The sequence below is a fragment of the Equus quagga genome, chromosome 5, assembly GCF_021613505.1.
Source record: "Equus quagga isolate Etosha38 chromosome 5, UCLA_HA_Equagga_1.0, whole genome shotgun sequence".
In the NCBI taxonomy this organism is placed as follows: Eukaryota; Metazoa; Chordata; class Mammalia; order Perissodactyla; family Equidae; genus Equus; species Equus quagga.
This window is the reverse complement of record NC_060271.1, coordinates 66750400-66777599: the sequence shown is the minus strand read 5'-3', so window position 1 is coordinate 66777599 and position 27200 is coordinate 66750400. Positions and strand designations below refer to the sequence as shown.

Genomic DNA, 27200 nt, shown 5'->3' with positions numbered 1-27200 from the left:
AGGCAGCGGCCAAGTGAGAAGGGTGTGGGTTTCATCCACAGGAGACCCGGCCCTCGGCAGCAGGCAGCAGCGTCCCCGGCCCTCCTCACCCGGGGCCCGCAGTGGGTGGACTCTTCAACGATCCTGCGTCTCCTGACATCCGCCTTCGGCTTAACCAGAATGTCTTCCACGCCTGTGAAGAAGCAGACAAGCTCAGATGGGACCAGACCTGACTCCTCACCTGGCTGTAAACTCGGTGAGGTCAGGGCACGGAACACAGCGCCACATACACAGGAAGCACTCGAATAATGATGACGATACTAACATTGTTATTAAGAGACTGCTACCATCTCTTAAGTGCTTCCCAGAGGCCAAGCACGAGAATTCCCATTTTACAAATGGTGAAACTAAGGCTCAAACTTGAACTATTTGCCCAGGGTCACATAGGTCGAAAGTAGATCCAGGGTCGAGTCCCAGACTTGTGCTCTTAGCCACCAGCTACACGGCCTCCACTCATTAATACACACTGGATGATCGGACTAGAGGTGAAGAAGAGGTTTTGGATGAAAAACTGAATTTAGGGAAAGAAGAGAGGGAGGGAGAGAACATTCTGGTTTTGATCCCAGAAGCCACGTCACAGGGATCGCCTAATATGGTTGTGGTATGTGTGCGCAGGCACACACACATACACACACTCAAGCCTGGGTGACAGGGACCACCACTGCAGGTTCCTCCCCAGGACGAAAGCCTGGGTCACTTCAGTTAAGCCTGTCCTTCTGGCTCCAAATGGCTGAGGAATTCCTCACCTTAGGCAGACGTCTTTCCACTTCAATTTTCAATCAACTATTTTCTGCCAACTCAATTATATCTGTGAGTGTTCCCGGACAAAAGTCCGTCAGCTGAGGTCTCGTGGGAAGGAAGACGATGGCTGCACTGTTCAAAAGCTGGGCTGAAATATCTGGACTCCCAGTGCAATGTCCCGGGAGCTCAGGAGCCTCTAAAGAACGTATGTGAATGCGAAGGAAAAGGAACATTCCTCCTGCGAGGAAGCCATCCCCACGAAAGCAGGCCCTTCCATGGGGTTAGCTCCAGGCCGCCTTGCTGTCCCTCGATTGACCTCGGCTGGAGCGAAGGCACCACCTCCAGCCCGCCTTCCCTCAGAGCTTCACGCCCCGCCTGGCCCTGCTCCCTCTCTCAGTCTCTCGGCATCCACGTGGTCTCTGCACTCTGGGCCAGTTTCTCTTTGTACCATGTGCTAAGCAGAGCTGTAAGGATGGTTTGTTAGGTTGGGTCCTCATGATGACCCGGGTGTGGGATCTTCCTCTACTTTTTGTTTTTAAAGATGTTTGTTCAAGGGTGCTCGCCCCAGCAATAAAGTGGAAACCAGGAAGGAACCTAAATGTTTAATCACAGGAACCAGTTAAATAAACCATGGTATGTCTACACAACTAGAATAATCTGGAGCCACAAACCTGAGGATGTAGATTTATATTAGCTCACACAAAAGAACATTTATAAATACTTTTGGAAATGGGGGGGGGAGATTACAAAACAATATGTAGTATAAGATGCTATTTTTTCTGATGTATTTGTACTTGGAAAGTCTAGAAAGACACACATGAAATCGCTATTAGTTATCTCTGATAGCTGAATACTGGGTGATTTTAAATTATTTTCATGTCTGTATTTACTTTGACTTTTCCACATTTAATATCTAATTATGCAAACCCCACTGCAGGCCAGTGAACCAACTCCAGCTCTGGCAGGTCCCCTGCCCCATGGTGGGATTCCCACGTCTGCACGTGAGCGTGTCCATGAGGAAGCACAGTGGCACGTCCACCATAATGGTATTGTTGCCTAGACAATCCCCACACTCCCCGTGGCTCACACTCAGCATGAGCACGTCGCTTACTCTTCACAGGAGCACAGCGGGGGTGCTCAGACTCGGCTCTGTACACTCAGAGACGCACTGCCCCGAGTCAGCTCAAGGCACAGAAAGCAACAGCACACTTGGTTTTCTTCTCAAAGCCAACTTCTAAAACAGCATGTGCTTATTCCCAGGGAGGAAACAAGGTAGCTCCTCTTCCTGTCTTAGGATCACCCCAACGGGTCTGCCCCAACATGGTGTTTCCAACAGCACTGATGCCCTGCTAGGTTGGGAGGTGCAGGCGGTTCTGACAACAGGGAAGACCCTTTGTGGAGTGCAGAGTGCCCAGGAAATTCAGGAAGGGCACTTGCAGGAGGGAATGGAGCATGAAAAATCAGTCTCAGGGACAGAAAACCATAAAGGGTGGGGTCGAGAAAGGAACAGAATGGAAATGGGAACAGAGCGGGTTACTCTGTGCTGTTGAAGTGAAGAAACTGTCTGTGGGGGAGGGGTGGAAGGCACTGACCAGGAGCGAGGTGAGGGCGTCCCTGTAGAAGGAGCCTGGTTATTCCCCTGGAGGCTGCCAGTACAGCTGGGAGACATCCTGGCTGGCGTGCTGGCCAGGAGAGGGGCCCCGGGGCCACCTGCCCGGCACTCACCCAAGGTGAAGCCTCTGTAGAGTTGCAGGTAGGCAGTGAAGAGGCGGGCCAGGCAGGTGAGAACCTTGCCACTGGTCTCCCCACCATAGATCTCGTAGCAGCAGTGGACCAGGCCGTAGGCAGAGCTCCCGTAGTGTGCCTTGTCCAACACGCCGCAGAGCAGCTCCCCTGCCCTGATGATCACCTGTGGAGGGGACGGACATCAATGCTGGGCTGGAGCTAACACCTCCTGGATGAGCCACTGCCCCCGACTTCGTGTTTTATTAACCTCACTGTGTATTTCCCTCCATTGTAACCTGTCTCACGTCCTTGATGGAAAGAAGTTGGATATAAAGGGAACCATTTTTCTTTTCCTAATAAGGGAGGTGAGCACATATAAGAACAGTATTTTTTTTCAGGGACTACACCACACACACACACACACATACACACACACACGGATATTTCAGTGTGTTCACATGACCCCCTGCTCCCCCGAGCCACCCATACCGACTTGAAGTCAAGTATCCTTGACAAAGATCCTGTGACTGAAATGAGAACATCCAGAGTCTAAACTTCACAACTGTGACCTGGGCTAAGCACTCCCTGCCCTGTACCCTGGGAGTAAGAACAACATAACCTTTCTAACATCCTTTAAGGCCTGAATTTGTACTTTCACGAAGTTGGGTTAAAGCATCAGAAGCTAACAGAAAGAAGGATGTCTCGTTGCATAACGTAGCATGCATGCACGTGATCTAGAAAGGGAAAGAAAAGTGGCAGCTTTGGTTCTAAATGGGATGTCTGTTAGACCCTGTGACAAAGCACTTGTGAGCTGGGGCCTTGGGGATTCTCCCCCCCCAACCAAGAACAAAGAGGCCCTCTGGAAATCCTTAGTGTGGGGCCAGTCTTGCTCTCTCTTGCAGCAGCACCCTGCTCAAGCTCGACTGCCCCAGGCCTGCCCCCATGAGGCCTGGTTCCTAAGGCACGGAGCTGGCAGGTGTGGAACCTCACGGCAGTTCCGTGACCAGGAGCCACTCAGGGGTCTCCAGGGGAAACAGAGGTTCTGCATTTCCAAGCTTTGCAGCGTCAAGTCCAGAGGCCTTCTGCCGCAGGAGCTTCCCAAGCTGGTTGTGAGTTTTATACTGATGGTCAAATGCTAACCATCAACTCTGACCCTTTCTAAAACCAAGTCAACACCAACCCAGGCACAACTCCTTCTCTTAGGAGCCACAGCACCTGCTTCTGTGCGTGTGGCTCCATCTCCCTGTCTCTCTTTTAGACCAGTCTGTCTAAACCCCAGACTAGAAGTCTCCAACCCATACAGCTGGGCAGCCGTACCTGGGACTCACACATGGAGTCGGGGTTAAAGCCGGGGACAGGCCGTGGAGGCTCCTTCACCCAGGCCTTCCCGCTGATCTTCGCCTTTCCCGATAAGTTCAGTGGGATGTAGTCCTCTGGGATTATGTTTATGAGCAGCGTCGACACAACCTGGAGAGGAAAAGAAGACAGAGGTGACGGCAGGAAGAAAAGATTCTCGAGACGTTCCCTTTTAGGACCTCCTGTCTTTGTTCATCCTGAAAAGCCGGACAACTCCATTCGGATGATCTGTAGGTAAAGCAAGAAGAAAGGACAGTTCTGCCCATGAGGGACAAGCTGATCTCAGCTTACTTTTCTATTTACATGACTTAGGAAGGAGCTTAGAAGCAGAAACAAACATATTCCATTAAGAACTTCACTTGGATTTTTATTCCCTAAAATAATTCTTCTTAAGGTGAACAATCCCCTAGGCCTGAAAATTACGTTTCTGAATAGACCAAAGGAACGAGATGAAAAAAGTAAATTGCTGTGGGTCACAGTAAAGAAAGACTTGAGTACGTGGTTAAAAAAACAAAAACAAAGACAGCAGGGTTGAGAGAGACGGGGGGCTCGTACTGCCGCCCCCTGCCTGAAGTCAGCCACGAGACGACGTCAGTCCCAGGACGGAGGCAAAGATGGAGGAAGGCTCCTCAGAGGCATCCTTCCCTGTTTTCAGGCCATGTCAACAAGATGATAGTTATTATGTACAGTCAGTGATGTCCTCCCACAGAACAGCTTTGGTTTTCTGGTGGGGGCAAGGATGGAAAGGATGCAAACACTGAGAACTGAGAGCTTTCCCTCTGAGGAACTTCACAGAGGAGGCCCAAGGCATCTGACTGAGAGGCAGGCTTCAGTGATGCTCGGGGATTCGGGGCAAGGGGGGGTGGTGGCGGGGTTTCAGTGTCCGCTCCATCACTGACTGGTTGTGTGCTGTGGGGAAAATGATTATGTTCTCTTAGCCTGAGCATTGCTCATTTGTAGAACACAGGTAAGACCTATTCATTCATTCAGCAATTATATATCGAGTACTTACTATGAGCCAGGTGCTGGGTTATGGATAAAATACAGTCCCTGCCTCCAGAGGAGCCTGTGTTCCAGAGGGGGATCCATGCTTTGGAGGAAAATAAAGCAGGGAAGGAGCACCCAGAGTAGGGGAGGGGGAGGGAGTATTTGAGATTTTAAATAAGGTGGGCAGGGAAGGCCTCACCAGGAAGGTGCCCGAGGAGGGGAGCCATGCAGAGAGCAGAGTATGCATTTCAGGCAGAAGGTTTTCAGTCTGAGTGAGAAGGAAAGCTGTTTAGTAGGTTTTGCTCACAGGAGTGACATGCTCTGATTTAACTTTTAACAGGATCACTTGTGCCAAATACATTCCTGGTCTAGACTTTGAGGCTAAATAAATGATGTAGAGAATAAGCCTCCTCAGTGACAATGACAAGAAAGACCAGCACTCAGAAGTGGTTATTAAAGTGACCTGAGCAGGAGCACCACGTGACAGAGTCTCTGAGGGAGGCACAGCACAGGATGCGCTGGGTATGTGACAACCCGGCAACCTGACAGCTCTCACACAATCAGCTTTTACAGAGCTAACATCGGAAAGAAATTTATTTGTCTGGGATTAATTATGACTACTGAAAAGCTGGGGAGTCTGTCCCCTGCTCCAACTAGGCCCATCAACGTGGCCACCCACTCAACAAGGGGCTGCTAACAGGAGGCCAGGAGAGGCAATTTCTCAAGGAGCTGCTCACAGAGAACCCAAGGTGGGGCAGCTGTCCCTGGGGATAACTGTGGGTCCTCTCCAGAGGGGCCCAAAGCATCCACTCCCAAAGATGTAGGAGGCAGGAGACAGACAGGCTGGTATAACAGGCACCAGGACTGAGGAGGGACTGGGAGCCATCAGCTGCCATCAACAGTTCTTTGTGTGGCTGTACCAGGCCACACAAAGTAGCATTTTTATATGCACCCAGTGAGGTCAGGGCAGTTACGAGGACAGCTGCCTTTTCACACATGCGCACCAGGAGCAGGGGACAATTGGCAACAGTATCTTTAAAGAAAGCAGACAATAGTCCTTGTTATCTCAGCAGATGACCAGAAAGGTCTGACACATGCTCTACACACGGCTGGCACTGCCAGGCAAGGGGGTGAGGGAGTAAAGGCAGGAGAGTGAGACTTCCCTGGGCTGCCGGCCACAAGCTGCACCTCAACCAAAGTGCCACATGTACAGTGGGAACTGCCAGGCTGAGCACAGTCAGGATGGGAAGTCTGTGAGAGAGGTAATAGAAACACGCATATCTAACCATCTGAGGAAAGGGAACTATGACCTGCCACCTCATCTATAAAATCAAGGGGGCCAGAAAAAGCACTTGACAAACTCTAGCACCCCTTCATGATAAAACATTCAACAGAATGGGAACAGAAGGAAGTGTCATCAACCTAACAAAGGGGAGGCATCTATGGAAAAACTCACAGTTAACATACTCAATGATCAAAGACTGGATGCTTGCCACCTAAGAACAAGACAAGGAGATCTGCTCTCGCCACTTCTATTCAACAATGTACTAGAGGTTCTAGCTAGAGCAATTAGGCAAGAAAAGAAATAAAAGGCATTCAGATTGAATAGGAAGAAGTTAAACTACCTCTGTTTGCATGACATGATGTTATACATAGAAAACCTTAAAGAATCCACAAAAAATGATTAGAGCTAGTAAACAACTTCAGCAAAGCTAAAGGATACAAACTCAACATATAAAAATCAATTGTATTTCTATACATTAACAATGAACAACCTGAAAATGAAATTAAAAAAGCAATTTCATTTACAATAGCACCAAAAAGAATAAAATACTCAGGAATAAATTTAACCAAAGAAGTACAAACCTGTATGCTGAAAACTGTAACACATTGTTGAAAGAAATTTTAAAAATCTAAATAAATAGAAAGACATCACAGATTCAAAGACTTAATATTCTTAAGATGGTAGCATTCCCCAAATTGATCTTTAGAGTTAATGCAATCCCTACTGAAATTTCGAATGCCAGTTTTGCATAAATGAACAAGCTGATGCTAAAATTTATACGCAAATGCAATGGTCTCCAAATAGCTGAAACAAACTTGAAAGAGAAGAATAAAGCTGGAGGACTCACACTTCCTGATTTTAATGCATACTACAATTATTAGGATATTACAGTGGCATGAAGATAGACATATTGATCAATGGCATAAAAATGAATGGCCAGAAATAAACCCATACATTTATGGTTAACTGATTTTCAACAAGGGTGCTAAGGTAAGGACATTCAATGGGACAAGAAGAGTCTTGTCGACAATAAATGGTGCCAAGACAACTGCATCTCCTCATGCAAAAGAATGAAGCTGAACCCCTACCTCACACCATGTATAAAAATTAACTCAAAATGGATCAAAGACCAAAATGTAAGGGCTAAAACCTTAAAACTCTTAGATGGAAAAATAGCAAAAATAGCTGTAAATCTGTGTGACCTTGGATTAGGCAACAGTTTCTTAGATATGACACCAAAAGCATAAGCATCAAAAGAAAAAGTAGATGAACTGAACTTCACGAGAATTAAAAACATTTGTGAGTCAACGGACACTATCAAGAAAGTGAAAAAGACAACCCACAGAATGGGAGAAAACATTTGAAAATCATGTATGTGATACAGATCTAATAGCTAGAATATACAAGGAACTCTTAGAACTCAATAAAAAGACAAACAACCCAATAAACAAATGAGCAAAAGGCTTGAATATACATTTCTCCAAAGAAGACAGTACAAGTGACCAGTAAGTACATGAAAAGATGCTCTATATCAATAGTCATTAGGGAAATGCAAATCAAAACCACAATGAGACACTACTTCACATCCACTAAGATAGTTATAAAAAGAAAGAAGGAAAGAAAGAAAAGTGTTGGTGTGAATGTGGAGAAACTGGAATCCTCATACACTGCTGGTGGGAATGTAAAATGGTACAGCTGTTTTGGAAAACAGTTTGGTAGTTCCTCAAAAAAGTTAAACATAGCACTGCTGTATGAACCAGCAATTCCACTCTTAGCTACATATCCAAGAGAACAGAAAACACAGGTTCACACCAAAACTAGGTGAACACATGAGTATTCCTTGCAGCTTTATTTGTAATAGTCAAAAAGGGTACACAATCCAAATTATCGTCTTATCAACTGACAAATGGATAAACAAAATGTGGTATATCCACACAGTGGAATATTATTCAGCCATAAAAAGAAATGGAGTACAGATCTTCCTCAGCTTACGATGGGCTTATGTCCCAATAAACCTATCATAAGTTGCAAATATCCTAAATCAAAAATGCATTTAGTATACCTAAGCTATGTCACATCCTCATAGCTTAGTTCAGCCTAACCATAAACATGCTCAGAACACTTACAGTAGCCTAGTGGGGCAAAATCACCTAACACAAAGTCTATTTTATAATAAAGTGTTGAATATCTCTTGTAATTTATTGACTACTGTACAGAAAGTAAAAAACAGAATGGTTGCATGAGTATAGAATGGCTGTAAGTTTACCAGTTGTTTACCCATGTGATCATGTGGCTGACTGGAAGCTGCGGCTCACCACCGCTGCCCAGCAGCACGAGAGTTTCATACCGCATGTTGCTAGTCTGGGAAAAGATCAAAATTCAAACTTCGAAGTATGGTTTCTACTGAACTTGTTCGTTGTTGCATTATCATAAAGTTGAACCATCATAAATCGGGGACTGTCTATACTGTTCATGCTACAACACGAACAACCTTGAAAACATTATATTAAATAAAAGCAGCAAGACACAAAGGGCCGTATACTATATGATACCATTTATATGAAATGTCCCAAACAGGCAAATCCATAGAGATAGAAAGCGACTGCTAGGGAACGAGGGGAGGAAGAATTGGGACTGATGCCAATAGATGCAGGGTTTCTTCTAGGGGGATGGGGATGCTCCAGAATTAGCTAGTGGTGACTGTTGCACAACACAGTGAATATACTAAAAATTACTGACATACACTTCCTAAAAACGGTAAATTTTATGTTAAATATGAATTATATCTCAATAATAAAAACAAAGGAGTTGGACAAGATGATGTGAGGTCTCTTCCTGCACTAACATTCTAGAAGTGTATAATTTACTTTCTGGTCATAAACTATCCAGCTAAGGAGAAAAGATCATCTGCAACATTCTCTTAAACTGTGAAGGGAAGCAGTATCTGTGAGAATTATTATTAAGCTTTTTTTGTATTAAGCCTATATTAAGCTTTAAAAACTGTTTTAAAAATTAAATGGATTTCTTAAAAAAAAAAAGTTTTAAAATGTGTATACCTTTTGACCCAGCAATCACACCTCTAGGAATTCATCTAAAATATATACCAATGAAAGTTCACTAGCATAAACGTAAGTGGGTGATCACCACAGCACTAGAGTAGTAAAAACCAGATAATGAGCTGAATGTCTGCTAATAGACGGCTAGTTAAATCAACTATGGTATAATCATATCATTGGATATAACACAGAATGGGTTAAAAAGAATGAGGTGGATCTACATGTATAGACACAGAATGACCCCTAGAACATGTCAGCAAATAAACTAAATACATCACAAAGCAATTACAAAACAGTTTCTGTCAACCTAGCATGTGAAAACAGTTAAATGAACTTCTTGCCATATTTGGAGCGTGTTAGGGTGGTCCAAATTAAAAATACAGACTGTTTCAAATAATGGAACTCCCTTTGGAGGGCCTGGTGACTCATTCACAGTAAGCCATCTTACAGACTAGTCAAAACTGAGGTCCATGTACCTGGCACTTAGAAAAATGCTTGCCTCAGGTACCAGGATGTCATGGATAAAGAGGTGGTTTCAAAAATAAGCCCAAAATCAAATGTCAAATTTAATCATGGTTCTCCTGAGGAGGTATATTAAGATCCCATTCTTATTTATTTTCCGTGAGACTATGCGTGGACATGAAGAGTGGGGGTGGGGAGGGAGGGAATTTTTCCTTTCACTTTACTGTATTTCTGTTTAACAAAAAACTTGTGTTACTTCTATAGTTAAAAAGAACTCAAAGGCAGAGATCTAATAACTGAATCCAATAAGGTTGCTGAATACAAGGACAATATACAAAATTAATTGTATTTCTACATACCAAACATAAACAATTAGAAAAACTTAATAAACAATACCATCTACAATAGCAATATCTAGGAATGAATCTAGTGAAAGATGTAGAAGGCTTTTACATAATTGAAGGACATACTATGTTCATAATTTGGAAGATTCAATACTGTAAATATATTGATTCTCCCTAAAGTGATCTATAGATGCAATATAATCCCAATAAAAATCCTAGCAGGTATTTTTTGTGGAAATTCACAAGCTGACTTTAAAATTTATATGAAAATAGACAGGGCCAATAATATTGACAGTCTTGAAAAAGAACAAAGCTGGAGACTTCTACTATCGGAAATCAGATTTATTATAAAGCTACAATGCTTAAGATATGTGATATTCATGCAATGGAATCAAACAGACCAATGAAACTGAACAGAGTCCAGGAACAGATGCACACACATACGACTAGTTGATTTATGACACAGCAGATACTGAAGAGTGGGAAAAGGGTCTTTTCAACAAATGATGTTCTATCAACTGGATATCCATATGGGAAAAAAAGGAACACTGACCCCTACCTCACATCATATGCACCCACAAAAATCAACTCCAGAAAGACAGCAGACCTAAGTGTGAATGGTAAAACAATAAAGCTACTACAACACAGAGGAATACCTACCTTCATGACCTCAGGGCAGGCAAATAGTTCTTATATAGGACTAGCCGTAAAAGGCAAAGACTGTATTACAGAAAACAAAGAACTTCTGCTCATTAGAAAACAGCATTAGGTAAAAGGGCAAAAAGGCTACTCACCAAGTAGAAGGTATTTGTAATACATATATCTGGCAATGGACTTACACCAGAATATTAAAAACTTTTACCTATCAATAAGAAAATGTCTAGAATAGGCAAGAGATACTTCAGAAAAGATGATATCCAAATGGCCAATAAGCATATGAAGAGGTGCTCAACGTCACACGTCATTTAGAAAATGCAAATTAAAATCACAATAAGTTGCCACTATATATCCATGTGAATGGCTAAAATTAAAGAAATAGAAACAATCAAACAAATGGGACAATAAGTTCTGCTGAGGATAAGGAGCAACAGAACTCTCATGCCCTGTTGACAGAAGTGTAAACTGCTAGAAGCACTTTGGAAAACTGTTTATTAACTATCTATTTAAAGTTGAGCATAGACGGTATGACCCAGCAACTTGATTCCTTGGTATTTACCCATCAAAATATGTGTTCAACAAAAAACATATACAAGACTGTCCATAGCAGCCCTATTTGTAATAGCCAACTGGAGACAACCCAAATGTCCATCAATAGCAAAATGCATAAATATACAATGGCATAGTCATATAATGGAATACTATACAGCAATGAAAATGAATAAACTACTGCTGTATGTGATGACATGAGTGACTCACACAAAGATGATTTACTGAATGATTCCATTTATATAAAGTCCAAGAAAAGACAAAATTAACCTATAGTGTTAGAAGTCAGGTGAGCAGCTACCTTTGGGGACGGCAGAAACTGACAGGGGTCTGGAGCGGTCTTCTGGGAGTGCTGGTGATACTCTACTTTCTGATCTGGGTGACAGTTTACAAAGGTGTATTTATCCACTTTGAGAACATTCTCTGAGCTGTACACTCGAGATGCGCAACGACAGGCAAATCCTCTTTCTTTATACGCTCTTTCAACAAATGATGAGACCTCAGACTCTTAAGTGGAAAGAAAAGCACTCAAGAGGCTGTATGAAATGCTCTGGAGAAACAGCCTAAGGCTTCGTTTCCTGGGGCAGTACATACACACTGCTCAAGTTAAGTTTCTTATCTCCTGTTTCTACATATGGCTTTTCTCCGCAGAATCAGAGTCAGCCACTAACAAGTTCTGGTGCAGGACAGTCTCTCTTCTCCTTTTCACTGATTTGCAAAGAAATAACAGCCACCCTATCAAGAAACACTGAAAAATCTCAGCTGTGACAGAAGTAAAACCTGGGTCTATTTTCTCATTTTATTTAGTTATAAAGGAATAATCACAGCCCAGAAACATTATAAAATGAAAAGGAAATTATTCTTAACATGAACCAAATTATTCTATCATTTTGATCTTTGCTATGCCAACCTTTTTCTCATATACATTTTTAACACGATTGCAACTGTGACTGCACATTGAAGAGTAGTCTATTCTTCTTTCAACGTTACGTCAGAGAATTCTCCAGATTACTATATAGTCTTTTAAAACCACTATTTTTAACAACCACATAATATCTTAACAAATGGATGTTCCAAATTTACTTAGCTCCAATGTTGAGTATCTAGGATTTTCTAATTTTCCACCACTATAAGCCATGGTGTAATAGACTGCTTTCTTCAAGTAGCTTTTTCTACACTTCAGATTATTTCCTTAGGCTAGATTCCCAGATCAAAGAGAATGAACACATTTATGGCTCTAGATATATATTCTTTGTCCACCATTTGATTCCCTTTTGAACATACTGTTTAAACAAAATTCTAATAAATTCTGGTCACTTAATTAAGATTTATAATCCATTCACTTCCAAGATAACTTGAGATGGCTAATAAAATAAAGATACATAAATAAGAATAATAAAAGTAATATAAACAGGTATAACAAAGTGGAGAAATACATATAGCCAACCAAATTAGGGGCTGGCAAACTATAGCCTGTAGGCCCAATCTGGCCCACCACCTGTTTTGGTAACTTTATGAAACTGGACCATGGCCATGCTCACATGTTTATGTGCTGTCTGAGGCTGCTTTCATGTTACAATGGCAGAGCTGAGTACTTAAACGACACAGATTGTACAGCCAGCAAAGCTTAAAATACTTACTATCTGGCTTTTACAGAAAAAGCTTACCATTCTTTTAACTATTCATACTTATAGATTTTAATCTTAAATCGCAAAATTCCCCACCTATTCTGTTAAATTGATTCCATTTCTGGCCAGGATAGAGCAACAGTGATCTGACTTACTCTCCTGCCAGAAACAACAACAAAAGCAGACATGAATATGAAACAATGGGTTTCAAGACAATGGACATAAGGCAATGAAGGACAGTGATCAGCAAGGATATCAGACTTGACCTACCTATCAACTGACCTAACTAACATTGATAGAGCACTCCATCCAACAACACCAGATTATACATTATTTTTAAGGGCACAAAAACATTTACCAAAAGAGCCCATAATTGAAGCCACTAAACAAATCTCAATAAATTCAAAAGGATTCAAGTCATCCAAGGTATGTTCTCTGGCCACAATGGAATTAAATTGGAAATTTGTAACCAAGATATCTGGAAAATCCCTAAATGTTTGGAAACTAAATAATGGACTTCTAAATAACTCATGGGTCAAAAAAGAAATCAAAAAGGAAATCAGAAAGTATTTTGATGTGAATGAAAATGAAAAGACAAGACATCATAATTTGTGTATGCTACTTAAGCAGAACTTAGTGGGGAAATTTATACATAACATGACGGTATAAAAAAAGAAAAGCCTCGAATGAATGGCTTCAAACTTCAACCTTAATTAACTAGAAAATGAAGAGCAAATGAACCCCAAAGTGAAACAGAAGAAAGGAAACAACAAAGATCACAGCGAAATTAATGAAATAGAAAACAGAAAAAGAGAGAAAGTCTATGAAAGCCAGTTCCTTGAGACCCAATAAAGCAGATAAACCTCTAGGCAAACTGATCAGGAAAAAAGAGAGAAGACACAAATCACCAACATTAGGAATGAGAGAGGTGACCCTCTATAGATTCTACAGAAGAAAAGGATGGTAAAGGCATATTATGAAGAACCTTATGCCTTACAGATTCAACAACTTAAATGAAATGGACAAATTCCTTGAAAAAACAAAGTACTAAAGCTCAATCAAGCAGAAATAGATAACCTGAATAGCTGTTTATATATTAGAGAATTAGAAATTTTAGTTAAGAAACCTTCCTATAAAGAAAACTCCACGTCCAAATGGCTTCACTGGTGAAGTCCATCAAACCCAAGAAAAAAATTATACCAACACTACACAAACTCTTACAGAAAACTGAAGAAGAGGAAATACTTCCCAACTTATTCTATGAAGCCAATGTTACTCTGATATCAAAACCAGGCAAAGATACTACAGAAGAGGAAACTATAGATCAATATCCCTCATGAACACAAATGCAAAAAAGTTCTTAACAAAATGCTAGCAAACTGAATTCAATAATACATAGAGTAATGCCTCAAGACCAAGTAAGGTTTATCCCAGGAACGCAAGGTTGGTTAACAACTAAAAACCAGTCAAGCTCCAGGTCCACAGACTTAAAGAACTGCAGAGCTGGAAGAGATCATCAACCTGAACCCTTTCATTTCATAGATGAAGAAATGAGGTCCACAGAGCCACGATCACACAGCCAATTAGTTAGGCCTTAAGGCTGAAACTGGAGACCCGGCCAATAGCAGAAGCACACGTTACTGTATTTCATTGTTCGATCACCACATATACTATTATTTTATTACCTTGAGAGGAAGTATAATGTGATGCTTTGGGAGTTAGAAAGTCCTGGATTTGAATCCCAACTCTGTCTCCTATAGACTTGGGATGTAATTCAACCTCTCTAAGCCTCATATCCTCATCTGCTAAATGGTGATAACAACGGTCTCTGCATGGCGGGCTGGTTGTGAGAATTAAACAAGATAACATAACTAATGTACTCACCAAAGCTCTGGGCCCCTCCCCACAAATATTACTACTACTACCCCCACATCACTGCTTATTACCACCAAATTGGGATTATGAGGATGTCAAGTTTAAGCTAGGAGCAAAGGAGAGAAACCACGCAGCCTAATTTCAGCAGACACTCCCTTAAAACCACCCAGACCCAGGAATCCCATTAAGGAGAAAGTCAGACTCTTGTTTGATTTGCCATTTCTGTCTCTGGTCTGGGCTCTCCTGGGAATGAAACCTTTATATGAGTGACCTGTTTGTTTCCTTTTGATACGTACACTGGTTGTTTGCTTCCAATTACCTGCTTTCCTGTCCACAGTGGAAAGGGCTTCAGGATGGCAGGAGAGAAGAGCTTCACGCGTCCCACTTTGTCTGTGAGTCCTCGGTACACCAGCTCCATATACTGCTCCCGGGTGAAAAAGCAACCGCGAATAGTCATGTTTGCACCCGAAACCATGTGATCTTGTATCAACCCAGCCAGTGGTTGGCCATCCTACAAACCAGAACAGACATAAGAAGAAGAACAAAGATGAATTTTGTCACATTCTAATTCCTAATCATCTGCCTGGAGGCTGCCTCCCCTTATATCCCCATGTTGTCCTGCCCCACAGCCTCCCTAGGCCAGCACTTGGGCCTCCCATCTTGAGAGCAAACTGCCTCCCAAAGCTCAGGACCAGGGCTCCCTGACTGGCTTCCACCTTTGCCATCTACACATTGTTCTATATCAAAACTGCTTCAAATTAATCCAGTTCCCCAAGCCTTCTCTCCATAACGCCATCTGGTTCTAGTTACTCCAGCATATTTTTGGCATTTATGCATAAATTTGTTCTGGCTGCTGTTAGCTGTGTTCTTGTTTTTATACTTTGGTTTTATGCTTTAGTATTTTTCACACACTTCTGGCCTGGTTCTCCTCTAAATCAGTCATCCATTCAACAAATATTTATTGAGAGCCTACTGTACGCCTAGGCACTGGGTTAGACCTTCAACCTACTCCAGTGGACCAAACAGACACGATCCTTTATGATGAGAAAAGCTAGACGGTAAACAAATGACTGGATAAACAAATGATCGCAAAGAGTCTTAAATGCCATGGAGGAAAATAACAGAGTGAGTCATTGTATAGATTTGGGGGTGGGGGGTGGGGGGTATGGGTCTCTCTGAGGGGCAGTATCACAGCTAGGCCTGAGGAATCAATGACTTGGAGTCTGCCAGTGCAGGGAGGTAGGGGTTTAGGCAGAAGTTCCTCTGAAGGCTCATGAGAGGGCCTTGATGTCCACGACTGCGGAAGGAAAGAATGTCCATCATTAGTGTCTCTTCCTAATGTGGCCTATGTTCATGGTGGGCCCTTAATAAAGGCTCTTATCTACCAGATGCCCAAACAAGGGCTCACATAAAAGCCTCAGTTTGGGTGGGGACATTCATCTCATTTGACACTTTTCAAAGCCTTTCTGATCCCCAGTCTCCTAAACTTTATCTGTAGGGTCTGTGTTCATGGCAACATAACGCACACTAAAGTAAAAATAGCTGTGCTCACTGACATTCTTTAAAAAGTAGTTTTTGCAACTATCCAATGTTTATGGGAACTTGAGAGAAATCTGTGTCTTGGATCTAAAGATTATTATCATTTGATTATTTGTTAAACAGTATCCAGTATTATGGCCATGTTTCATAAGTAAGGCTAAAGGAACTCAAAAATACAGCCATGGAGAAGCTCTAGGAATTTAACCACACATGCTAAAAAAGGATGCTTGTCAAAGAATCTAAATACTGGGGCAATGCGCTCTAGGTAAACTCAAAACTAATTATTATAGATGGGCTGAAAAGGTGCTGTCAATGGAGAGTAAGATCAGATGAAGCACATGGCCCTCTTACGAAGGCTCTGAGTTATGAACATGAATAAAAAATTATACTCTGCATCTTGTTCCAAAGACAAGGTCTTATTTCGCTCAGTGGAAAAACCCAAACAAGTATTACGCATCTGACTCATCCCACAGTCTTCGGGGACAGATACAGATTTTTCCTTTTGTTCTCTTCCTTTAAAGAACATAATTACAAGTTATGTGATCTATTCAGTGCCTTCTCCCTCTCCGTCCAGATTTTTCTGTGACTAGAAAATTACCTTAATGGCTAAATTGCTTTCAATGCAATAATCATGAATTCTAGGAAAGAATGCTGATTAAGGCAATTTACTAAGGGTCTACTTATAATTCTAAATTTCCTAAATCCTGCTTAGGATCAGAAAGACCATCTCTGAGTCAAAAACCCAGACGACTGTCAGCTATCCTATTCCACTTAATACCACAGCAAAATGACATTAGAATTAGTATCTTTGGTCAGGATGCTTAGAGAATTAGGGTATTCTATGACTTGAATTTTCTAGCTGACTAAATCAGAGTCAGGAAACTATGTTTCAAGCCTTGTTAAAAAAACTTTCCACAAAGCATTGGCCCTCAATAAATACAACAAATAGAAGGAAAAAAATTAATCCACAAAGAGACACATAAATGAAATGTTTAACAGTTTTTGCAGAAAAGAAACAGCTAAAGTTTCATTCATCTTTTCTTTTTTTTAAAAAAAGATTGGCACCTGAGCTAACAACTGTTGCCAATCTTCTTTTTTTTTGTACTTTTTCTCCCCAAATTCCCCTAGTACATAGTTGTATATTTTAGATGTGGGTCTTTCCAGTTGTGGCTCATCTCCTATTTTAAAAGAAAGAAGATAACACTCATTCTATTAAATATATACAACAATAAAATGTGCTTTAATCGAGCACTATGGTGAGTTAAGGAAGAGAACCTCAAGAGGAAACAGAAGAAATGGAAAAATGAACAAAAGAGAAATGGAAACAAAGATACACCAAGAAAAATTACCAAAAAATGGTTTTCCTAGTTTAACAAAACCAGCTCTTGTCCCCTTAAGACTTTGTCACCAAAATAATTCAAGACATGTTACATTTTTATAACCATTAGCAAAAATAAGGATTCTACGTCTTGGCATTTACACTAAGGACTAAATGAAATTTATCCAGAATCAAAAGCTCTCCCACCTCCAACAAAAGAAATGCACTAAAAGTGAAATGAACCCTCAGTTTTTTACTTCCTAAGAAACTAATTTATTGATCTGAGCTTTTTACCTGTGTTCTGCCTGCCTCCCAACCTAAACTCACAGGCGTGTGGGCTTGCGATGAGGCACACCTGGATTTAAACAGGCTGGCCCTTTGCAGGACACAATGTGAGCGTGAAGCCCCTATACTACCTTTTTCCATCAAAATCAACAACAGAACATTCAAGTTCATTGGTCTGAGAACTTGGGAGCACCCCAACTCCCCAATGCAGCCAACGTCCAGAGGTCACTGTGCCAGCAAAACCTACTATCTGCTGCTCCCTGCTAGCGTCCCCTGTGATGAAACGTGACACTGCCTCTAGAGAGTCAGAGAGCCAGTTCAGTCCTGGGAGCCACTTACTGCCACACGCCCTCACCCAGCCCCAGCCTCGCCTGTCAAGGGGGCTGATGACACACGAGGCTGAGTACGTGGGCTTGAGAGTCAAAGGTGCAGAGTTTGAGCCCTGGCCTCATCACTGGCTGGCAAGTTACTCACCTGTGTTTCCTCATCTGAAGATCGCACCTGCCTCACAAAGCTGTTGTGAGAACTAAAGAGAAGGTGTGCAAATTGCTTAGAGGAGCGCCTGATGCACAGGGAGTGCTCACTTGACTGGGGCTTTTATTGCCCCCACTGCTACAGCTATGACTGGTCTGATTTACTCGAAAAGACAAAAAGCCAACTTTCAAATTAGTAAAATTATTTCCTCCTAATTATTAGTAAAAATTAGTAAAATATTTCTTCTACTTTCTGAGTGACCAGTGTGCGCCCTTAACCCCTCCTTTTACTTTCAGCCCCTTCACTACTCAATAGCTGGCTGACATGAGCAGAGAAGGGGAAAAAAGTTAAACTCAAACAATCGGTCCAGCGTGAAGCCACAGTGGTGTCTGGTGGGAAAAGAGGCTGGGACGCTTGGCCCCTGGCCACCAGCCTGATTCCCTGGGAGGCAAATGACTGACAAGGGAAGAGAAGTTCCCAGAAGTGGGCACTAATCGATGGTGGTCATCTCCGAGCAGCCTCCGGTGCTTCCCTGGATACAGGGGTCTCCATCTCTCCTGCGGAAGGGCAACACAGCCCACATGGGAGAAAAGAACAATACCCAGGAGATCTGGGAGCTCCTTGTCCTCAGCTGTGAGCCGTTGGGCAAGTTACACCACTTCCTCATGTGTAAATGTGGACACTGACAGCACCTACTCCAAGGACTGTGGGAGGCTGAAAGGAGAAGCCTCTGGAGTGCTTTGCACAGTGTCTGGCACTGAAACAATGCTTGGCAAATGGCAGCCATAGTTCAGTATCATTATGACTACTAGTTCTTTCACACTCCACCAGGACCCAAGGGATTGATGTATAACTGTGAATTGCTGTGATGCCAAGGGCTTAGAAAGGAAGGGATGCAAAGAGGAGATGCCTTCTGGGTTAGAGGGGGATCTCATCTGGGCCCTTGGGGCCATGTTGTTTCTTAAAACAGAACTCAGAGGATCAAAGTCATCTGTGGACCATGGGGACCATCACAGTTGAGATGCTAATGCTTGCCAGAGGCTAATAAGTCATAGAATCCAAACAAAAGTCTGGAACACAAGACCTATTATGTAGCTACTAAGCTCGGCTTTCTGGGATGACTGTTACAATTTCTTCCTGACTTACGTTTTAAGAGGCAGCAGAGAGAGACTTTTCCCTGCCTCTAAACAACCAGAGGGCGGACAACCCCACGTGGAAGAAGCCAGGACCCCCTGTTTCACATGTCCCTGCCCTGCAGCCACCCACGGACCCCAGGAGCTGGCGAGGGCCCAGACCTGAAGTGCCAAGCTGCACGGCGATGACCATGGAACAGCCTCAAGGGCAGACCTACCTTGGGAACAAGGTACTGCTGATCCGTGCAGGCCAGGACGTAGGCCTCGGCCCGGCCCAGTTCACTCTGGGGGAAGTGGGCGTTCATCTCATCTCCATCAAAGTCGGCGTTATAGGCCTTGCAGTTGGCATAGTGGAGCCGGAGGACTTTCTCTTCGGGCAGGATGCGGGCGTGGTGCGCCTGGATGGAGGGTCTGTGCAGGGTGGGCTGTCGGTTCAGTAAGAGAATGTCCCCATTTTTCACATGCCGGCACACCTGGCGCAGAGTAGAGAACAGGGAGGTGAGCAGCACAACCTCAGTGTCATTGCTACATTCCAAGGGCTCCCTTCAGCCTGACCTGAGTGTGGCTTCTGTCTGTCTAATGTCTTATTCAACTAAATCAAAGGGGAATTTTTATTCTGGAGTAAAACTCTAAAAATCTTTGAGAAATAGCTAGTAGCCCAGCAACGCCCTGATCCAGGGTCTGGGCTCAGAGATACAAGCAACAGATGAGGCAACAGGGCCCTGTTCAGTAATCTCTTTTTCAGAGATGTCTGGCCTTTCCAGGGTCTTGAATTCCTCTGAGAATTAATCCGAAGAAAGAAATGGACACAAACGAAGACAGCATATCTGCACATAACTGTAAAACCCCCAAGCTTGAAAGGACTTGGCAGACCTCTAGAAACACCCCCAAAATCACATGTGAGTATGTTATTCCAAATAATTCCATGTTTTATAAATAGCTGGCCCAACCTTATACAGGAGAGCCAGGACTGGAAGACAGGGGTCTTGACTCCCAGTTCAGTGCTCTCTGAAAACACCTTATTGCACTTAAAAAATGAGTAAGAAGTTTAAATTGCCACAGCCTTTTGGGAAAGCAATTTGTCAAAAGATTTTAGAACATTTAAAACTTATTTCCTTCAGCTTTTCAGAAGAAAAAGAGTGTCAGTGCAAGGTTATATAAACATGTGTGTTTATGCAGCAGAGTTTACAGTGGCAAAACTGGAAATAACCTGGCTGCCCTTCAGAAGAGGCATAGGTGAATATCATGGTTTTCACTGTGGAATATTATGCAATGATGAAAAAGGCTGAGTTGAATCTATACTAGTCCTAGTCCTGAAGTGATGGCAATAATGTATTCCAGTAAAGAAAAAAATATCCAGGTGCCATTTAAAGTGACAGAATGAGGCAATTTAAAACCCAACCCAACCCTGTACATGTTTATACATACAAAGGAAAATGGTGCTTGGATCCTCACCCAGCTGCTACTACGGTCTCCTCAGGGACAGGGGCACATAGGGAAGGAGAGCAAGGCACAGACTGTCACCTTTATCCATCTCAGTACTGCTCATCTTACAACGAGCATGTATTACTTCCATACAATTCTAAAAAGAGATCTTCAACTATTTTTAAAGAAAGCACAAACTATTGCACAAGAGGTACGCTCATTGTGAGGGAAAAAGAAAATACAAACTGAAGGAAGAGAATGAAAACCACAAGTAATTTACTCCTTAAAGATAATCCCCATTCACAATTTTCTTCCTTACCAACATGCCCGTGGTCATGTCTTCCTGACGGAACACCTCCTCCCACAAAGCTGATTTTAGTCTAAGGCTCATTAAGCCTTTTACTGCCCTTTATCTTACGTTACATTAACCACTGAGCTGCCTGAATGATGAACAGAAATGCTACTTTACAAAACAAATGCATGAAGGCGCTGCTACCCCAGCCATTCTGCAGCACCACCCCCGGCAGCCCAGGGGGCTTCCAGAGCCTTGGTCACACCTCCTCCCACCCCATCTCCTCAAAATCACAGCAGACAACAGGTTGGCAGTAACCAGTTACTCCAAGTCTAGTTCCTTCTTATGTTTTCTACATTTATGAAGCTGCATCAGAAGGCTAGTTACAGATGGAGGCTAGAGGTGAGTAAGAGATGCTCTCTACGTTCCTGTTCACTGGGCTGAAAGTTTCCTCCAGCTCAGGGAAGCAGGGAGCAAAATCCTTACATTCTAAAAGCCAGTCCCAAAAGTATCTAGCGTGGTCAGTCTTTCTGCTCCCCGAGGAATTCAAACCTTCTCCTTCTCTGCCCCCACCATCCACGTTTCCAAGGAGACCTGAACTCTGAGAATTCCCATGAGCGTCTGCCCAGGGCATGTCATGGAGCCCAAACTGACTTTCAAGGTCTTATTTCTTTAGCCTCTCAAGGGAGAGGCTGCCGGGACCTGTGGCTCAGGCCCAAAACCCCAGGATGGGCCTCAGATCTGAGTCTCGCAAATTCGAGACATCCTCCAGCATAAGCAAACCCCACAGCTGGGAAGGCATGCAGGCCAGTCTGGCAGGCACCAGCCAATCCAAACAGAAACCCTGGAGCACGGGGCGCTCCCCTCGCCAAGCCAAACCCGAGGCCCTTCCTTTTCCTTGTCTCTAAATAAATACTGCAGTGAAAATTAGCATGCCCCAGTGCCCGGGTCAGAGTTTTCAGAGGCAGACCTGGAGCCAAAGATCAGCCTCTGGCTGACTGCTGGGCCAGGAAACAAGACTTGGCCATCCTGGTCACTTCCCCCTCAATTTATAAGGCCCAAGGGAAGGCCAGAGGTCTCACACCTCCCGGGGAAATGCGTCCTTTCAGCACCCTTTCCCCTTACACCCAGCCTGTGCTTCGTCCTTACCTGGAGCACAGTCTCTCCTTCGTCACGTCACCCGGCCCTTTAGCTCTGTCCTGATCTATATGCAACACATTAACCAGAGTCTTTAAAAATTACAAATAAATAAGTGCACATGCGCTTGACTATATGTATAAGTAAGTGTTACATACAACACTAGTGAGATTTTGGAAAATAATCATCCTTAGTCCCAGGTCCTGATGTAAGAACTGCTTTGCCTTCATAAAACCCCTGTCTTTGCCCCGGGGTCCTACGTGGCCCTATGCCTCAGAGCCTCCCGCACCTTAACCTGGATCCGTCTACTCCACGGGGGCTTCTGCAGTGCCTCCTACACGCTGGTGCTGGGAAGAGCGGGAACAGAACACTCTGCCCTTGTCCTCATGGGATTTAGGAACGAGAGGGTGGACATAGGGGTGTACACACAGCAACACACAATGCAATGAGAGCCACGAGGGGCGAGGGCCAGGGGATAAGGATGTGGCGGGAACACAACAGGGGGGACCTCATGTAAGTTTTGAGAGTGGCAAACTGCAGTTCACAGGCTGGCCACCTTTTTGTAAACAGTTGTTTTGGAAGACAGCCACGCCCACTCGTTTACAGACTGCCTGTGGCTGCTTGAGTAGTTGCAACAGAGATCACATGGCCCACAAATCCTAAAATATTTACTCTGGCCCTTTGCTGAGCGCTGCCCTAGAGGAAAGAGGGCTCTGAGACCTGAAGGACTAGCAGGAGTTAGCCGGGGAGTCTGGCGGAGGGCCAGGTGTTCCAGGCAGGGGACAGCAAGGGCAAGGCCTGAGGGAAGAAAGAGCCCTGTATCAATGGGCACCGGCTGAAGAGGGAAGGGCACAGTGAGGCTGGAAGAGAAAACAGGGACGATGTGCTCAGGATTTGAACTTGAGCTGGAACACAAGCGACTGGGCCAACCTCATTCAATCTCATGGCTGCTCAGAACTCACTTCCATCACTTCCTATAGCAGGAAGGCCAACCTTCCCTCTCCTAAGCTCCCAGCCCGCTCACCTGACCCTACAGATGACACCAAGGCCATGTAAAGAAGTTCCCTTGTGCATCTGCCTCATCTTTGCACCCCAATAATGTCAGAAAACCCCATGTCTGTCTGCTTTTTCTTTCAAATGCCCTTAGCTACTGCTTCTGCTGCCTCACGAAGGCTTGGAAACCTGGCTCCTTCCACTTTGTTCAAATGGCTCTCCTGGGTCACCGGTCACCTTCATTTGGACAAATCTGACTTGTGTTCCCTGAGTTTCCTTACTCTTCTTAAACTTCATATTTAACTCCACAAAAATCTAATAAGTGCCCTGGGAGATACAACAATAGCCAGGGGCTGGTCTTGACCTTGAAGAACCCCATGACCACATGCGGGAGATAGATACAGACACCAAATGAGCAAGCCCAGCCCATTGCTCTCTTCTCTCTTAGCTTCTCGAGGTTCAGCTTCCTTGGTCCTCCCTTAGCTATGCGGGAGCCAGAAAGGAGCTGGCTGAGCCCCTAATCAAATCTGCCCACTACTCACAATTTTTGTCCCTTGGGGCTTGGGGGCCCCTGTGGCTGGTGTCAGAAGCTGCTTGGCCACAGCTTCCCGCTGGGTTAGGTCCACGGCACTTAGGGCTGTACGACTGCCATCCTCGTTGATGACCATGGAGGCTCCTGGGTGCACATTAGGGCCATTGATGACTGCTTGCCTCAGTTCCTGAACATTCCAGGGGGTAACTGGCTGAGGGTAGGTCAGTTTTGTCGCAAACACCTGGAAATAAGGAGTGGATGTGAAAATTCAAGGTGGGCAGAAAAAGGTTACACAGACCCAAAATCTGACTCAACAGGCCATGTGATTTTTTCCCCAAGGTGTGGAGGCGCTGCCTGAGCCAAGGTCCTTCAGGGAGTAAAGCAATGTCCTGCCTGTCTTCTCTGCAGAGCCGTTTTTCCAGATTCAGGCCTTAAGGAAACAGAGATTGGGCCTCGATTTCTAGCAGTCTGTCTGTCTAAAGAGACAAGCCAAGTGTTGTAGTTTACACATCAGAATTTTTTTAACCCATTGTAAAACTTCATCATTTCCTCACCTGCCAATGAAGTCACAGTCCCCAAAGGGAACACAGAATGGGACACTAGCTTGAGAGAGGTGACAAATACCTGCCCTGAAGGACCACCGCCCCCTGCCTCCATTGCAGCAGACATCACTGATTGTGGCCCTTGCCTTGAGCCCAGACATGGCGCCAGAATCTCTCTACTTGGCAATTCTGGCAGACACTACAATCAGGCTGGCACTTGAGATGAAATTGGCTCGGTCTCCTGATACAGGAGAAAATGCAGTGCTCCACTTAACACTAGACCTGCAACGCACTCCAAGAAAACCCAGTTCCCTGGTTAAGAAACTTTCCAAGCTACTGAATACTATAAACCCTCTCATGTGTCTAAATGCATGTAACTACATCAGAGACCGAGAAGTCCTACGTAAAGGACCTCAGTGAACTCTGCCCAGGTCTCTGCTCCAAAGGCACTTTGCAAGGCCCTCCCCACCACCACGCCCTCGCTCCCTACCCCATAGCCTGTTCACTTGTGCCCACGCACTGACCATGGCCTGACAGAGTATTTATGTTCCTATGTATCTGTCTATGCATCTCCACTACTAGAATGTAAGCTTCAAGGGGACACGCTGGTCTGTCTGATTGACTGCTGTGTCTCCAGCTTATTCCCCAAACAACTTCACCTCCTTTGCTCCTGTAACACCTCTCCACCCAGTGTTCCAGGGGAAGGGTGTGCCATAAGCGACCAAGAGGCAGTTACACACTCTGCTCCTCATGGGCAATCTGTGAGTAATACCCCTGGGCCACCATGACCCTAAGACCTGGGGCAGGCTGGAGGTGGGCAGAGGGGTAACTTCAGAGTCCTTCCTGAGGACAAGCCTCTACCAAAGGAACCAGATCCAAGAAAGAAAGACCCAGCACCACTGAAGGTGCATCAAGAAGGCAGCACTAAAGGTCTCTCCTAAAGTCGGGGACACTGTAAGCACTGCAAGGTCAAAGCCATCAGGGGCAGCCCCTGCCCTCAGTCCAGAGAAGGCAAGGAACAGGCCATGGGCCTCTCTTCCCAGGGCCTCAGACTCAGGAAAGGTCACCACTGGGCTTCACAATGCCTTTCTTTGCCACTTAACCCAGCTGCTGGGTGCAAAGACCTATGATTCCCGGGACGTGGTGGGCACAGGACTAAACATTCTCTGACTTGTCCTCTTGTACGTCATGGCCTCACCCAGGAAGCCACAGGTACCCGAGAGAGTCAAGGCAGCAGGCACACAGGAGGCCATCAGAACACTTGAGCTCTGCTCATTACCAGCACTGCCCCAAGAGCGGCAGAGGGGGCAGTGCACAAGGAAATGAGACTCTCCACAGAGGGAATTAAACCATCTTCCCATTACTGACCTCAAGGCCCATTAAGAAGGAAGCTGATTAAAGGGCTGCTGCTAATGAGCACCACAGCTTGAACTGATGGGGAAGTGAGAAAAGGAGGCTAGCTCCCCGAGGAAACACTAATGGGCGGATGGGGCAAACCGCTTATCCCCGGAGAACTGGGAGGACGGGCAACATGTACACGCCTCCTCTCTGGGGGCTCTCTCGCCTTCCTCTCCTCAGCAACCGAGGGCACACACTCCTAACTCCTGATGTCAGGCAAGGACATGGGACAGAAATCCCCTGTCCTTCTTCCTCATCTCTGTCACATGTTCAATTTGACTCGGTAGGTTTAAAGTCTAGGCCAAGGTAGGCAGGAGGAAGACATGCAGGGGGATGGGGAGCACCTGCAATCAGCTCCCTGGTGGCCCAGGAAGTGGGTCTTCCCTGTGGGTAGAAGGTGTTTGGAAGCCTGGCAAGGAGAGAAAGCAATACCATCACAGAGCCTCACGTCCCCTCCAAACAGTTTGTCCAGAAAGAGGCAGAAACTGTCCCCACCCAAGCCACTGTAACTGCTGCACACCTTCTCCCCACCTTCTCTGACATCCCACTTGCTGCCTGACAGTAGTGAAAGAGACCCCTCTGCTCACTCACCATGGGAATTCCAATTTCGTTAGTGTTGATGTACATGTCTGGGCAGATGACTGAGCGGGCTGCGTAGTCTACTCGCTTTCCCATCATGTGCTTTCGGAATAAGCCATCCTTCTTCTCCAGGATCTTTATGGGGAGAAAAGTCCACAGAAACCATTAAAAAAAAAAAAAAATCAAGTATGTTTATTATTTTCTTGCTTCAATACAAACATCTTTATTATTTAACCCCTTCAGCTAGCAATGAGGATCCAACTTACTGCTCACCTGTCTAATGCCAGGGTACTTTTCCATCATTAATTTGTCCATTTCGCTATCAAACACAATATTGACATGGCTCTGAAGGCGAATCCAGATGTTATAAAGTTTGTCTGTGAGGGACTGGCCTGGAAGCATACTCAAAAAGGATCGGTCCACAGGCATCGAAGAGTCTTTTTCCTGGCAAGACATAACCCAAAAAACAAGCATGATGGAAAATGCTCAAAGAGGCCAGGCTTGGTTTTATTTTTCTTTCCTATCCTAGCCCTGACGAATGATGAGCTCTGCAGTTTGCCCTTATGGCCTCTGAACCTGACAGATCAGTGGCAAAAACGCTAAAAAAATCAATCTTGCCAGTATGCATCAACAAAACACCAGCCACATTACATATTTACCAGACTGTCTCTTTCTGGTAGTAAAAGGAACTCAGGTTTATAAACAGGCTGCTCTCTTTTCTTTTAAACCAGCACACATTTATTATCTCAGTTTCTCTGAGTCAGGAATCTGGCCACAGCTTAACTAGGTTCTTTGCTTGAGTCTCTCCCAGGTTGCAATAAAGGAGCCAGCTAGAGCTGGGGTCTCATC

General features: G+C 44.4%; 1 protein-coding gene across 1 annotated transcript in view; it reads right to left on the bottom strand.

Annotated features, from left to right (window-relative positions):
- The window catches only part of POLR1A (RNA polymerase I subunit A), a 75906-nt gene that overhangs the window by 25046 nt on the left and 23660 nt on the right, over window positions 1-27200 (bottom strand). Inside the window, exons 10-17 of the mRNA XM_046661379.1 lie at window positions 26625-26795; window positions 26364-26486; window positions 23843-24073; window positions 19672-19926; window positions 15024-15215; window positions 3823-3972; window positions 2506-2689; window positions 90-172 (exon numbers count right to left, since the gene is read on the bottom strand). Of these exons, the coding sequence (XP_046517335.1) occupies window positions 90-172; window positions 2506-2689; window positions 3823-3972; window positions 15024-15215; window positions 19672-19926; window positions 23843-24073; window positions 26364-26486; window positions 26625-26795 (1389 nt within the window). The remainder of the gene's footprint in view (window positions 1-89; window positions 173-2505; window positions 2690-3822; window positions 3973-15023; window positions 15216-19671; window positions 19927-23842; window positions 24074-26363; window positions 26487-26624; window positions 26796-27200) is intronic.